At 41.2% G+C, this 15,347-nt stretch overlaps 1 protein-coding gene across 1 annotated transcript in view; it reads right to left on the bottom strand.

Moving 5' to 3' along the window:
• The window catches only part of macrod2 (mono-ADP ribosylhydrolase 2), a 1,287,170-nt gene that overhangs the window by 439,886 nt on the left and 831,937 nt on the right, over positions 1-15,347 (bottom strand). Inside the window, exon 6 of the mRNA XM_060925481.1 lies at positions 5,716-5,837. Within this exon, the coding sequence (XP_060781464.1) occupies positions 5,716-5,837 (122 nt within the window). The remainder of the gene's footprint in view (positions 1-5,715; positions 5,838-15,347) is intronic.

The following is a 15,347-nucleotide window of genomic DNA, read 5'->3' as shown; positions in this document are numbered from 1 at the left end:
ATTAAGTCCCATCGTAATGCTCGGAAATCTCCACTATCAGCACTGTTGTGTCTCCGCTTACACTGAAACCCAATCCACCTCCCCGAACCCTCTGCATTCTCCATTTAAGTATGCCTCACTGGTAAGGAGCCTCCTCTGTTCTGCACTTTCCAATAAGCTTACTGCTTATCCGCTATCTGGCTATCCTGAAAGTGTCCACAGCTAGTCAGCATGAGCTTCTCCTGGACCAAAGAACACCACAGGGGTAATGAAAGAAGCTCAGCAGAAAGGCTGAATGGGATGGCAACTGGGGGATTTCACAGCATATGTGTATTAGATGAAAATAAATAGAATTTTCTTCTTGAACACGAGGTACAGTGCTGAGGAAAAGAGCTCACTGGACAATGTCCAGTCATCCACAGGGGCTCATTCAATCAGGAGCAGCTGTCCAAACACGTCCCACCAAAGCAGACCTGCCCTCTCCGTGAAAGCACGGCCCTGTTTCTCATCAATATGTGAATGACTAAATAAATAAATGAAAATGGAAAATGAAATAAATGTGCAGGAATGCGGCTGCAGAAGAGCAAGGAACTGGAGGCGGTGCTGGACGGCGGAAGAAAAACAGGAGCTGGGGACATGGCCCCTTTCCTGAGCCTCTCCGATTCCATTTAATGAGAGCTTGAAGGAACTTGGAGGGTTTGGGAACATGGCGGACATGTCAGGTCTGCATGTCATTCCTGTGTGGTCCGCAACAACAGCGAGTTAACTACACCTGCTAATCAGGATTTAGTCACGGCTACTGAGGCAGCAATTTGGGCTTACAAATGAACTCGCTCTTTCAAAACTGGTGGGGGACTGAGTAGACACGAGCAGACAATGATGAAGCAGCAGCCCTCATCCTCATGATGAGACTGTACTTATTCAGGAACGCAAGTTAGCAATTTGTCCCTCTAAGGTGGCCTCATGATTGCTAATTGCTGGAAATAGTCAATGATCTGTGCTGGTGCTCGGTCTCCGGGAACCAGTACCAGGGTTTTGGAACGCTCATTCAGGCTGTGGCCACCATGGATTAAAGTGGATTCATAAGTTATGTGGAGCAGATGGTGGAGACAGGGCTAGCAGCTGGAGCAGCGTGGCTTCTGACGCCGCTTCTTCCCAGGCCAAACGCTCTGGTCTGCCGCCAGATTCATTAAGGCATCAGGGCTTGGCCGTCTGGAAGCCCACCGAGCTGAAAAATGACCCAAGTTTACCGCTTATAAACATAGTTTCTGCTCTTTGTTACACCCATCACTGTTATATTCGTGACCTGTGGATATACATTACCTTGCATAAGTATTCACTCCCCATGAACATTTCCACATTTTATTGTGTTAAAACCAGGAAGTGAAATGGATTTACAGTGGATATAAAAAGTGTACACACCCCGTTAAAATGATATTTTTTTTTACATCAGAAAAACCTGAGACCATGATATATTATTTCGAAACTTTTCCCACCTTTAATGCGACCTGTAACCTGTACAATTCAACTGAAAAACAAACAAATCTGTTAGGGGGAAAAGCATAAAAACTAAATAAAGTACAATAATTTGGTTGCATAAGTGTGCACACCCTTAAACTAATACTTTGTTGAAGCACCTTTTGATTTAATTACAGCATTCAGTCTTTTTGGGTCGGAGTCTATCAGCCTGCCACATCTAGACTTGGCAATATTTGCCCACTCTTCCTTGCAAAAGCGCTCTGGATCTGTCAGATTGCGAGGGCATCTCTTGTGCACAGCCCTCTTCAGGTCACCCCACAGATTTTCAATTGGATTTAGGTCTGGGCTCTGGCTGGGCCGTTCCAAAACTTTGTTGGGGTCATTGTCGTGCTGAAAGATGAAATTCCTCTTCATCTTCAGCTTTCTAGCAGACACCTGAAGGTTTTGGGCCAAAATTGACTGGTATTTAGACCTGTTCATAATTCCCTCCACCTTGACTAAAGCCCCTGTTCCAGTTGAAGAAAAACAACCCCAAAACATGATGCTGCCACCACCATGCTTCACCGTGGGTATGGTGTTCTTTTGGTGATGCGCAGTGTTGTTTTTGCGCCAAACATACCTTTTGGAATTGTAGCCAAAAAGTTCAACCTTGGTTTTATCAGACCATAACACATTTTCCTACATGCTTTTGGGAGAGTTGATGTATTTATTTTTGCAAAATTTAGCTGGGCCTGGATGTTTTTCTTTGACCCTGCCTCATAGTCCAGACGTATGAAGAATACGGGAGATTGTTGTCACATGTAGTACACAACCAGTACTTGCCAGAAATTCCTGCAGCTCCTTCAGTGTTGCTGTCGGCCTCTTGGCAGTCTCCCTGACCAGTTTTCATCTTGTCTTTTCATCAATTTTGGAGGGACGTCCAGTTCTCGGTAATGTCACTGCTGTCCCATGTTTTCTCCACTTCTTGATGACTGTCTTCACTGTGCTCCATGGTATATCTAATGCTGTGGAAATGTTTTTGCACCCTTCTCCTGACTGATACCTTTCAACAGTGAGATCCCTCTGATGCTTTGTAAGCTCTCTGTGAGCCCTGGCTTTTGCTGGAGGATGCAACTGAGTAAATGTCTGAACTTTATTTGGGGTTAATCAGAATAATTTTAATTGATGGCAGGTGTGAACCCCAAAAGACTGAATGCTGTAATTAAATCAAAAGGTGCTTCAATGAATTATAAGTTTAAGGGTGTGCACACTTATGCAACCAACTTATTGTACTTTTTTTTTTTTTTACTTTTTCCCCCAAACAGATTTGTTTGTCTTTCAATTGAATTGTACAGGTTATAGGTCACATTAAAGGTGGGGAAAGTTTTGAAATTATTTATCATTGTCTCATTTTACAAAATAAAATCAAATTATTTGGGAAGGGAGAGCAATACAGTTTCCAATATCATTTATAAATAAATAACGCACTTGCATAAGTATTCATCCCCTCTCGTGCAACTAGTTGCCATCAGAAGCCATGTAATATACAAGTATATAATAAGTCTCAGTAGTGTCCAAGTGTCACATGATCTCAACATAAATCAACCTCTTCCTCAAAGACCAGAAAGGGAACATACCAAAACAAACAGCATCACGAAAACCAAGGAAAGTCCAGAGCAAAGTTCTGGAAAAGTCCTCACATACAGCACAACAACACTTACGGTATTTATTTATTTTTTTTAATGGAAAGAACACATTACAATCATGACCTGAGTGAGACCATCCACCAAAATTCAGTGACAAGTCAGAGAAGCTCACATAGAAGAAACAGTTCACAGGACATCCATAACCTCCCGCTGAAAAAACGCAATTCGAAATCCTGCTTTGCACTAAGCAAAATCTGGAAATAAATCCAAAGGTAAAAATCAAAATCAAGTCCATTTTAGTTCCAGGTCATAACACAAGGGTGGTGAATACTTATGTGAGGAACTGCGTGCACTTCTTTTCTTTTAATTACATTTATTAAACACATTTCCATGTGACAAATGAAGAATGGCGTATTTAAGTACCAACGTGTAATAGTAGAAAATCTGTCATGGAAAAATTCATTAATCTAGTATTGTGAGACTCCGGGGTCTTGGAATAATTAAGAAAAACCATGTTTTATTGTCCTGTTTTTGAAGTGTATTAATTTTTAAAAGCTTTAAAAGGAAAGCTCTTGAGAAACTGCATCATAAAATAATGACTGCAGAAAGCAACATGTAGTAGCTGCCAACAAGGCCGTTTTTGTAAACACCAAGTGGCAGAGTATTTCAGATCCCTTCAGTCAGAAAACAGCTTTAAGAAATGATTTCAGAAGATCACAAGCGACAGGTGAATTATTTTCTTCATTCATTTAATATTCTGGTTGCAACCGTTCAGAAGAAATAAGCAGAATACAAACCTTTTCTTACCATGTGCTTCTCAAACGCAAAGCTTGATGCTAACATGGGAAGGGAGGACAAATCGACTTTTTTGCTCAGCAGGTTCTCAGGTTTTTATTCAAGTTTGGCATTGTATTTTTTTTATTTATTTTTGCTCAGTAGCAAACTCATATCATTACTAACTAACAGTGGTGCTTGAAAGTTTGTGAACCCTTTAGAATTTTCTATATTTCTGCATAAATATGACCTAAAACATCATCAGATTTTCACACAAGCCCTAAAAGTAGATAAAGAGAACCCAGTTAAACAAATGAGACAAAAATATTATACTTGGTCATTTATTTATTGAGGAAAATGATCCATTATTATATATCTGTGAGTGGCAAAAGTATGTGAACCTTTGCTTTCAGTATCTGGTGTGACCCCCTTGTGCAGCAATAACTGTAACTAAACGTTTCTGGTAACTGTTGATCAGTCCTGCACACCGGCTTGGAGGCATTTTAGCCCATTCCTCCGTACAGAACAGCTTCAACTCTGGGATGTTGGTGGGTTTCCTCACATGAACTGCTCGCTTCAGGTCCTTCCACAACATTTCGACTGGATTAAGGTCAGGACTTTGATTTGGCCATTCCAAAACATTAACTTTATTCTTCTTTAACCATTCTTTGGTAGAACGACCTGTGTGCTTAGGGTCGTTGTTTTGCTGCATGACCCACCTTCTCTTGAGATTCAGTTCCTGGACAGATGTCCTGATATTTTCCTTTAGAATTCGCTGGTATAATTCAGAATTCATTGTTCCATCAATGATGGCAAGTCGTCCTGGCCCAGATGCAGCAAAACAGGCCCAAACCCTGATACTACCACCACCATGTTTCACAGATGGGATAAGGTTCTTATGCTGGAATGCAGTGTTTTCCTTTCTCCAAACATAATGCTTCTCATTTTAACCAAAAAGTTCTATTTTGGTCTCATCCATCCACAAAACATTTTTCCAATAGCCTTCTGGCTCATCCACGTGATCTTTAGCAAACTGCAGACGAGCAGCAATGTTCTTTTTGGAGAGCAGTGGCTTTCTCCTTGCAACCCTGCTGTTCATGCACACCATTGTTGTTCAGTGTTCTCCTGATGGTGGACTCATGAACATTAGCCAATGTGAGAGAGGCCTTCAGTTGCTTAGAAGTTACCCTGGGGTCCTTTGTGACCTCGCTGACTATTACACGCCTTGCTCTTGGAGTGATCTTTGTTGGTCGACCACTCCTGGGGAGGGTAACAATGGTCTTGAATTTCCTCCATTTGTACACAACCTGTCTGACTGTGGATTGGAGTCCAAACTCTTTAGAGATGGTTTTGTAACCTTTTCCAGCCTGATGAGCATCAACAACACTTTTTCTGAGGTCCTCAGAAATCTCCTTTGTTCGTGCCATGATATGCTTCCACAAACATGTGTTGTGAAGATCAGACTTTGATAGAGCCCTGTTCTTTAAATAAAACAGGGTGCCCACTCACACCTGATTGTCATCCCATTGACTGAAAACACCTGACTCTAATTTCAACTTCAAATTAACTGCTAATCCTAGAGGTTCACATACTTTTGCCACTCACAGATATGTAATATTGGATCATTTTCCTCAATAAATAAATGACCAAGTATAATATTTTTGTCTCATTTATTTAACTGGGTTCTCTTTATCTACTTTTAGGACTTGTGTGAAAATCTCATGATGTTTTAGGTCATATTTATGAAGAAATAGAGAAAATTCTAAAGGGTTCACAAACTTTCAAGCACCACTGTAATGTCACTGATCACCACCTAAATAGTGACTGATTCCTAAGTGTCTGTTCTTACAGTACTCACCACAGAGCGCAAATTATTGTCCTTGACCAGCTTCAGGGAACTCTTGTAGCAGGATGCAAGATCTTCTCTTTGGATCAGGCCCACGTTTCCTCTAGCAATGGGGCCAACAGTGTGGATCACATCTGCAAACAAAAAGCAAACCTCTTTGTACATTTCTTTTATAAATATTACAAACCGCAAGCCAGACTACAGGTGACGAACAGTTCATTCTTACAAAGATGGATATCACGGCTCAAGTTGTCGCATGAGTCAATGGTCAGACGTTTATAAATATGTATGCAAATATGCGTCAAGTGTGGATACAATTCACATCCTTCTCAGCAACCGGTGACTTTACGTGCATCTTTATATGCATATTGCAATTAAATGTCAAACATTTCCTTAGAAGCCACTTAGAAAACAGCATTTTTTTTCTTTTCCCAGTCTTCTTCTATCACTACTACTACTACACTTTATCTTGAAATATCTCCATTAAAAAGCTTCAGAAGTCTTACTTTTTGCATTCATGTATGAATCCATTACAGGTTATAAAAGTGTAAAATGAAAATGACATTTTAGTCACACAATATTTTACTCAACCCTGTTACCTGAACAAATTAATCACCGAGGAAATATTTGGAATCATTCAAATGTCCTCAAGATCACGAAAAGATGTCGTTTCATTATTAAGAAGAAGAAGAAAAGAAGAAACCTTTGTCACATGCACACTTCAAGCACAGTGAAATTCATCCTCTGCATTCAACCCATCTGAAGCAGTGAACACACGCACACACCCAGAGCAGTGGGCAGCCATACTCCAGCGCCCGGGGAGCAGTCAGGGGTCAGGTACCTTGCTCAAGGGCACCTCAGCCCAAGGCCGCCCCACGTCAACCTAACCTGCATGTCTTTGGACTGTGGGGGAAACCGGAGCACCTGAAGGAAACCCACGCGGACAACATGCAAACTCCGCACAGAAAGACCCTCGCCGGCCACGGGGCTCGAACCCGGACCTTCTTGCTGTGAGGCGACAGCGCTAACCACTACACCACCGTGCCGCCCATTATCTCCCCCTCCGTTTATTTTCAAGGACATTGTGATATTCACCGATGTGGTTATTTTGAATACACATTCCCGTTACCCACCGTAAAGACGTAAGAAAGCAAACCATTAACTAAAAAAACCCTTTTAAGTAAATAATTAGCATCCTTAATGTCGTCACATTATCAGCATGGAAGCTTGTTAAATATTGTGTCTTTGCTAATTCTGCAGCCATTTCAAGAAAAAAATCATAAAAATAAGATTGTCGTAAGATTTACATGGATTTTTTTTTTAAATTCATTGTTTGAAAACGTTTAAGAGTTACAAAGGCTAAATGGCACCCGGCCCGTGGTATCAGGCAGACCCAGAAGCCTGTTAAACTGATAGGAACGCATTAGCTTGTGCAGTGAACTGTGCTGAAATATTAGCACGCTCTGCAAACAGCAACGTCGTTTGTCTTCACAATGGGACAATAGGGACTATTTAAATGAGTCCGACTGTCCTAAAAATCTGGTCCGTTAATGAAACAGTGGTGCAGATAGAAAATCAATTATGCTTCTTTTGTCGTGTCTATTCTTCTACCGCACTCAAATCTGTTCTGGCCCCTCTCCTCCTTTGCATCATGATGTTTTGGTGTGTCACTCATTGCTAGCTCGACAAAAGCAGCCAGGATACAAAGCTTAATAGAATCATAGGAGTGATGACAGGAGAATAAGATAAGTTAAGCACTGATTCAACAGAGAAATAAACACAGGTCTTTCTGGTTCGTTCCTCAGGGTGGCGTAAGGTGGGCGGAAAAGTGATGTAACCAGGCCGACTTGCCAGAGGCATTCATGTTTAGCGCTTGTAAACCTTGCTAAGTTGACATCGGCGGCTGGCGGAGGAGACCTCTGCAAAGTCGAGAGACTTGCGTGACTGAATAATAATGGTTTTGCCGGTGGGGACTGGAGGTATGATTAATAAAGACATGATGGTGATGGCGAGTCAAAATACGGACAAAATTCTTTACAAAGTCAACTTTAACACACAGGCCTACCTGTATGAGCCTCACATATGGAATAGATGTGGAACAGGAAGTGTGTTTGCATTATTTATCGAGACATTACAGGGATGATTTCTTCTCTAGTGGTTGGGAAAATGGAGACGGGGGGGAGAAAAGCTGAGCTTCTCATTGCATAATCACCATTCTTATGAATAAAACCCGCTGTCAATATTTGATGTGCTCCCACCACATTACATCAATTCACAAGCCAAAAGCAGCCTGTCAGAAATCATCTGGAGGGAAAGGGGGGGGGGGGGGGGGGAGAGACGGGGGACGACACTCCAGTCACCTCTTTCCAGCTTCGTAAACAAGACATTTTTAGCAAAGACAAAATGCACAAATACTATAATTGCTAGACTGGAATTGTCTTGCTCTGGAAAAATATTAATCGCATTCATACATAAGAGTGTGACACATCCAACTGGGTGATTCCTCTCAAGCTGAAATCCAACATAAATCTCACTTTAAGGCCTATTAAAGATTGATAATGTCGTGACTCATTAATTTGACTTCTCCACATCAAATAGGCATTTGTGCATTCAAATATTAAATCCTGTTAAATATGGATAATTGAAATGTACCACTGGGAAAGATGAGTGAAATGTAGGCGGGAAAGCCTCTCTTTAAAGCGCCGTACTGTGGGACTTTTAAGTGCACTTCTCTGGGATGGGCTGTGTGTGTGTGGGGAGAAGGGTACAAAATGGGCTACATGTCCTCATAATAGTGGAATGATTAATTAAGTAGCTACAGTGACAATATTAAACTAAGGACGCATCTCTGCTGATACTTGGATTGTGTATCGATCCAACCCAGTGCTCATTTCTTCACATCTACATGGCATGAAACATACTTGCCAACCCTCCCGATTTCGACGGGAGGCTCCCGATTTTAGCCTCCGTCTCCCGCCTTCCGATCGTATTTGTTAAAAACTGGATAATCTCCCGGTTTTGGGAAATCCCTACCGCCAAGTTAAAAATACTCCCGATTATGTCCAATCAGAATCGTATGAGAAACACTGCTGACGTCAACTGATTTTTAACCAATCAACGAACAGAACGACAGTCACTTCCGTAATGTAGGATTCACCCAGGCTGTCCGACATTTTTTACAAGCAGTCATTCATCATGGCCACTAAACCCAATACCAAACGGCAAAAACATGAATGCAAATACCAGGTTGCACAGGAGAATGAATTTCCATGAATAAGCAAATTTTCGACCAGCCAGTTACACATTTTAAGGTAAAAATACCTTAAATCAGAATATAATGGACATTTGAGTGTGAAATTAAACTAGTCTTCCCGACCATTTCAGAAACAAACTGTACAACTTCTAAAGTGTTTAGTGAAATTTTGCATGACAGAGAATGTGTTTGGTGAGTGTATTTGAATAGTGTGGTCGTGTCTTAGTGCTGTTTTGAATTTATGTTTGAAAGTTTTAAGTGAAAGTTTACAAGTGAATTATCTGGAAAGTGATTGATTTTGATGGAGTTTTGAGGTTTTAAGTGAAAGATTACTAGCGAGTGTATTTTGGTAGTACTAACATTTTGCATTGGAGTGAATTTCTTTGTGGAGTATATTTTGATAGTATGGTAGTATTTATAGTGCCATTTTTAAATTTTGTCTGAAAACTTTCAAAGTTTGCAAATGAGCAAATTCCTTTGATGCATTCCGACAGGATTTGGATCGGATTTCTAGTGCTTTTTAAAAATTCTGTTGGAAAGTGTTTAGTGAGAGAGATGCATTTTAGTAGTACTAAGACGGTGCAGTATTTATTTAATTGAGTTGTTACTATTTTGGTTAAATCTTATTAAAATTTAATTTATATATGATATTATAGTTCTCTGTATTTTTACATGAGCTTACAGAAGGAAAACACATTTGATGCAATCCAGTAATACTTTCATTCACTGTGACTATTTTAAGAAATGATAAACATTCTTCTGAAGCATCACTTGTGTTATTTTCTGTGGGTCTCTGTATGTATACAATATTCAGGCATGAGATTTTTCAGCTCAAAATCTGATTTAAGACTTCCCGTTCATTGTTATTATATTAAAATTCAAGACAAGAGTATTATTTCAGATTTTTCACTCTGAGCTCTCTCACGCCTGATACATGAATCCCATAACCTATAGTAACTGATAGAACAATATCAACAATTCAAAAACTCTTTAATTGTATAAATTTCAAATGGTTTGCAATTAATTGGGATCCACTGTTTTTATCGTTTCATCCGCACATCATACCCTCGTCCAATTGAAAAGGTCGTTCACGCACTTTTCTCGCCCATGAGAATTTTGAAAAGTTGGCAAGTAGGATGAAATGACAGCAATCTAGATGTACCTCATGGTTACTGACAATCAAAGCAAAGCAGACGACAAATATCAAGGAGTTGCTAAGGTCACACTACAGCTCACAACAGGGTTTGCGAATACTCGGCGATGAAAAATTGGTCGCATTGCCACCAATCGCGCAATACGCAGCAAATGTTCTCCGAGCTTCACAAGTTAGTGCGTCTCCGCCTCACGAGTGGCAGAAAACATTGCGAAAAATTTCAGTCCATGCATTTTCATCAGGCAAACTAAGCGGCGAATGTTCGCAGATGGGTTTAAGAATATTTCCTGAAGCTCAGGGAACCTTCTTCAAGCCTCAAGACGTATTTGTCTCAAATCCATGTCCCCAATACTCACAGGAGCCTCATCAACACGGCAGCTCAGCACAGCCTAACCTTCACCGAGACTTGAAAAGTGCATTTACATTCAGGGATCCTCTGGAGCGTGTTGCACGCATGCTTGGGAAACACCTGATGCTGATTTGAGTGCCATCAGCACACGCATATAAGGACACTGTTTTCACAGAGACTTTGTGAAGTATTCTGTCAGGTATGTGGCGGAAGACGGAGCTATAATATAACAGGCATGATATTTACAAATACAAAACTGAAAGCAGAGTCATAAACATGGCTAGAAACAAACGTGACGGTGATAATGATAATACTTTCCAAAGCCTCTGTGTCCTTATATGCACGTGCTGATTGCACTCAAATCAGCATCAGGTGTTTCCCATAACAGCCGGGTCCTGTGAGTGAGTGTGGCCACCTGAAGGTGCGAAGGCGTGACAGTCAAGTGCTTGCCTGCTGTGTGACCACAACTTTTAGCTCGGCTATACAGTATATTGCTACGCATCGCCACCAAAACGCCTCATTTTCATCGCAAAGCATCACGACCTGTAGTGTGAACGTAGCCTAATACAGCATCTCCTTACAATACAATACAAGTCACCAAAACATCTTCAGGTGTGTAAACAGCATCTTTAACAGACAGTGTGAGCACCATCAGTGAGCGTGGTCATTAAATTGCTGAAATTAGCATGCAGATAAACTAGCACACGAGAATGAGAGCTCAGACACAGGCACTTCCTTTACACTTCACTTCCTCCTCTTCATTCCTGTAGGATGCTGAGTGTGCTTGTCTTGATGCAACAAATCTGTGATTTGCTAAACAGCAAGTCAGCCATTTTGAGTTTTCGCAAAAGCTCTTTTTATCAATAAATGATGTCCAATCATCAGGACATTTGGATCACAGCATTGTCAGCCCAGCCCAACCCAAACAAAACTTGTTTCTCAGTTGATACGTGGGGAGTTTTGTCCATAATTCACAAAGGAATTTGACTGCTAAGTCACCAGACTTGTCAGATCTGTTTTAGCAACATGCGCTGAAGTTCACCACCAAAATTTGAGTTTACTTCCAACTTGGGAGAGCTGCCGAAAAGACTGAGAAGCCATCTTTCAGCAATGGCTTGATCTTTGGCTTTCAAATTTAGCTTTTTATCTTCATGGGAACAAGTGCTGATGGTCCCAATAGCTTTTTTTCTGGTCTTCTTTAATCAGTAACAAGCAGAGGTGGACAGTAACGAAGTACATTTACTTGAGTACTGTACTTAAGTACACTTTTTGAGTATCTGTACTTGAGTATTATTTTTTTTGGAAACTTATGACTTTAACTTCACTACATTCGAAAGGCAAATATCGTACTTTTCACTCCACTACATTTCTATCAAGGTCCTTGTTACTCGTTACTATGAAGCGGCTTTGAAAGTGGATGTGTTTTTGTTTTCTTTTCTAAAACGAGATTGGTTTTTTCGCAATTGACACTGAGACAGCCGATGAGTCATCACTAGGGTCACGTCACGTCCATAGACTGAATAAAATCAAGTTCAGTGATTTCTTAGCAGCGTTATTTAACACGATCAGTTGATGGCAGAATGGAAGGAGGCGGTTCTTCTGGGGAACGCATGCACTCGTGGCCCATGAACCCGTGTTTCAGTTTCCTGAAAGGATTAAAATTTCGTTTCATTTGAAATGTTTGCTTTGTTTGCCGAAAACGAACCACATCACGGCCTACAAAAACTCGCCATCCAACCTGCGGAAGCATCTTGAGGTATATAAACGTTTTATTCCAAGAGAAAGCTTGCAATGAAGTTGTCTGTGCTTTTAGAGCTAGCGATAACGTTGCAATAGCTATGCAGTCTGGATAGTCAAATGACTTTGGATTTTCCCGCCAAGTTGCCGTCGCCTTGTCCACGGCTAACGTTAACACATAGCTAGTTAACTTGGACACTATTGGTTAGCATGTAAAAACGGAGTTACGCTAACATGAATAACATTAACTTATCTGAAGTCCTTTCAGAAATATGTGTCAGCATAATCTTGCCGAATAAACAGAATGTAGAAATCTTTCTTTTCTAGTAGCGTTAGCTACCCAATATGATTTCGAGTTTGAAAAGAGTTTGCTAGCATGTCAGGTGGAGCTTCACTGAAAATCTAGCTTAACATTAAACCACCATGATGGCACGGCATGCGTTCATTTTGTAAATCCAGTCGGTTGCTTCAGAGGCATTAGGTTTTGTATTATTGCCAGTGGAGTGGACAACAATGTGTTGACTGAAAATGTACTTTTAATACTTAAGTACTTTTAAAAACAAGCACTTCAGTACTTTAACTTAAGTAAAAAATTGACTGGACAATTTTCACTTGTATCGGAGTAACATTTGACCAGCGGGAGCTGTACTCTGACCTAAGTAATGAAGTTGGGTACTTTGTCCACCTTTGGTAACAAGTGGGGCCAAAAATTTGATTGGCCCCCTTAATTGCTTCTTGCAATTTTGGTATCAGGATCAACAAGTACTGAAAACAATGGTATCAATGCATCCCTAGTATTAATTATGTCAACGGAAATCTGACAAAGAAAGAAGAAACAAAATGTGTGTGTTTAAACAAGTGTACAAAATAAATGTACAGTTCGACTCCACTCCACTGGCAAACCCCTTTTCCACTTTTTCGTCTCAGAGGTAAATAAAGTGTACATCATTGTGCTGAAGTTGCATGCTGGAAACACTGAGCCCACACTCTGTCACATACACTATAGCATTTATACCAGGTAATGAAAACAAGACAGAGCAATACCTTCTGAAATGATCATTTCTGCTATAGGTACAGCATCAGCCATGCTTAAAGAAGCGCTTTTTCAACTGTGTGTGTGCGCGTGTGTGTTCTAGATGCTGGCATGGACCTTAATGAGGCTGTAACTCTGTGAAATATGGTCTCTCCTCACACCAGCCGGACTGGACCAGCCTTGCACAATGTGGCCATAATGTGCCCGTTGCTTTCTATGAAAAATGCATGAGGCACCGGACCGCTGGATCTGCAACACACCAATTAGTGTGTGTGTGCAGGCACTGGACAGGACCGTGGGGGAATTCATAAAAGTGAACGCAGTACCATTATCACCGGCATGAATGCTTACTCAAGAAGGATAAAATCCCACGACAAAAATATTATAAATAAAACATCATAGCAACCCTGAACCGAGTTTGATTGCAGCATTCAGCTGTACAAAACCCTGCTACTTAGAATGCACACTACATTCACACAGCATACAGCATCTTCGAGTTTTATCTGATAGGTAAGGAGTAAAAACACGACTGTTGTCGGGTTGATGTGAAATTATGGATTATTTTCCTGTAACGGCACATCCGAAGTGTTTTATACTGCCTTCGATTTACTGCCGAAGCGAGACGTTGGAGCTCAGAGGAGTAAATTATGTGATTTTTGGTTCACAGTCAAGCTACAAATTGAAGAAAAAGGAAAAAAAAAACAAAGTATGCTACCATCTTTTTGCCAGCTAACTGTAAGGAGTGATGTACATTTCTCCTTAAAAACAGCGATCTGTATAGTCAGTGTTACAGATTTTAAAAGTCAATATGTCTGTACTCTATGTTGATTGAGCTACGCATTGAATACACAGTTAAAGGTACGGTAAGAGGCGCTACTTTGCTTATTGCCGATGCTGTGCACAGCCATGTCGAGATGACGTCCCTTGCTGAAATTGGAGGAACTCGAAACGTCTCCATGTTGATGGAGCATTTTCTTGGTCAGAGGTCAGGAATGACGAGTTACAGCATCTGGTCAAATGCAGCATTATTCCTCTTACACCACTGTGATTCGTCGTCGAAGACACTCATCTCATCTCATCTCATTATCTGTAGCCGCTTTATCCTGTTCTACAGGGTCGCAGGCAAGCTGGAGCCTATCCCAGCTGACTACGGGCGAAAGGCGGGGTACACCCTGGACAAGTCGCCAGGTCATCACAGGGCTGACACATAGACACAGACAACCATTCACACTCACATTCACACCTATGCTCAATTTAGAGTCACCAGTTAACCTAACCTGCATGTCTTTGGACTGTGGGGGAAACCGGAGCACCCGGAGGAAACCCACGCAGACACGGGGAGAACATGCAAACTCCGCACAGAAAGGCCCTCGCCGGCCACGGGGCTCGAACCCGGACCTTCTTGCTGTGAGGCGACAGCGCTAACCACTACACCACCGTGCCGCCCCCGTCGAAGACACTATTTTACCTATTACTGAATGACACATTGCACTTTCCTTGCGCAAGTATGAACGTCGTTCCCTAACCAGCATCCTTTTCACTCAGTCTTCAAAGTAATAAAGCTAAAAAAATGTAAAACAAACCCAGATCTTCTTATTTTCCCAGTAAACTGCATCCTTTGTCCTGAAGACACTCTCTCACTGGGAAATGTCTGCCATACAAGTCCCTGTGATTTATCTGTTTATTTTTTTAAATATAATCATACCAACACAAAGGCTGTACTGTACAATACAACAGAATAAAACAAAGACAATCGTGCACAGACAGTGAAAACAAGATGTGTAATGGAACAAAGGAACAGGTAGATTTTTTAAAGTGCAAATTAAATCCTTAAGTCATTTATAGTCCATACACCATACCAGTCAAAAGTTTATACACCCCTACTCATTCATAGTTTTTTTTTTAACCACCATTTTCTACACTGAAGACACCAAAACTCTGAAACAACATATCGAACACACACACGGAACTATGTGACATACCAAAAGTGTTTTTATTCTGGGCAGCACGGTGGTGTAGTGGTTAGCGCTGTCGCCTCACAGCAAGAAGGTCTGGGTTCGAGCCCCATGGCCGGCGAGGGCCTTTCTGTGTGGAGTTTGCATGTTCTCCCCGTGTCCGC

This window comes from Neoarius graeffei, chromosome 7 (genome assembly GCF_027579695.1).
Source record: "Neoarius graeffei isolate fNeoGra1 chromosome 7, fNeoGra1.pri, whole genome shotgun sequence".
NCBI lineage: Eukaryota > Metazoa > Chordata > Actinopteri > Siluriformes > Ariidae > Neoarius > Neoarius graeffei.
The sequence above is the reverse complement of the archived record's forward strand: the minus strand, read 5'-3'. Positions and strand labels throughout refer to the sequence as shown.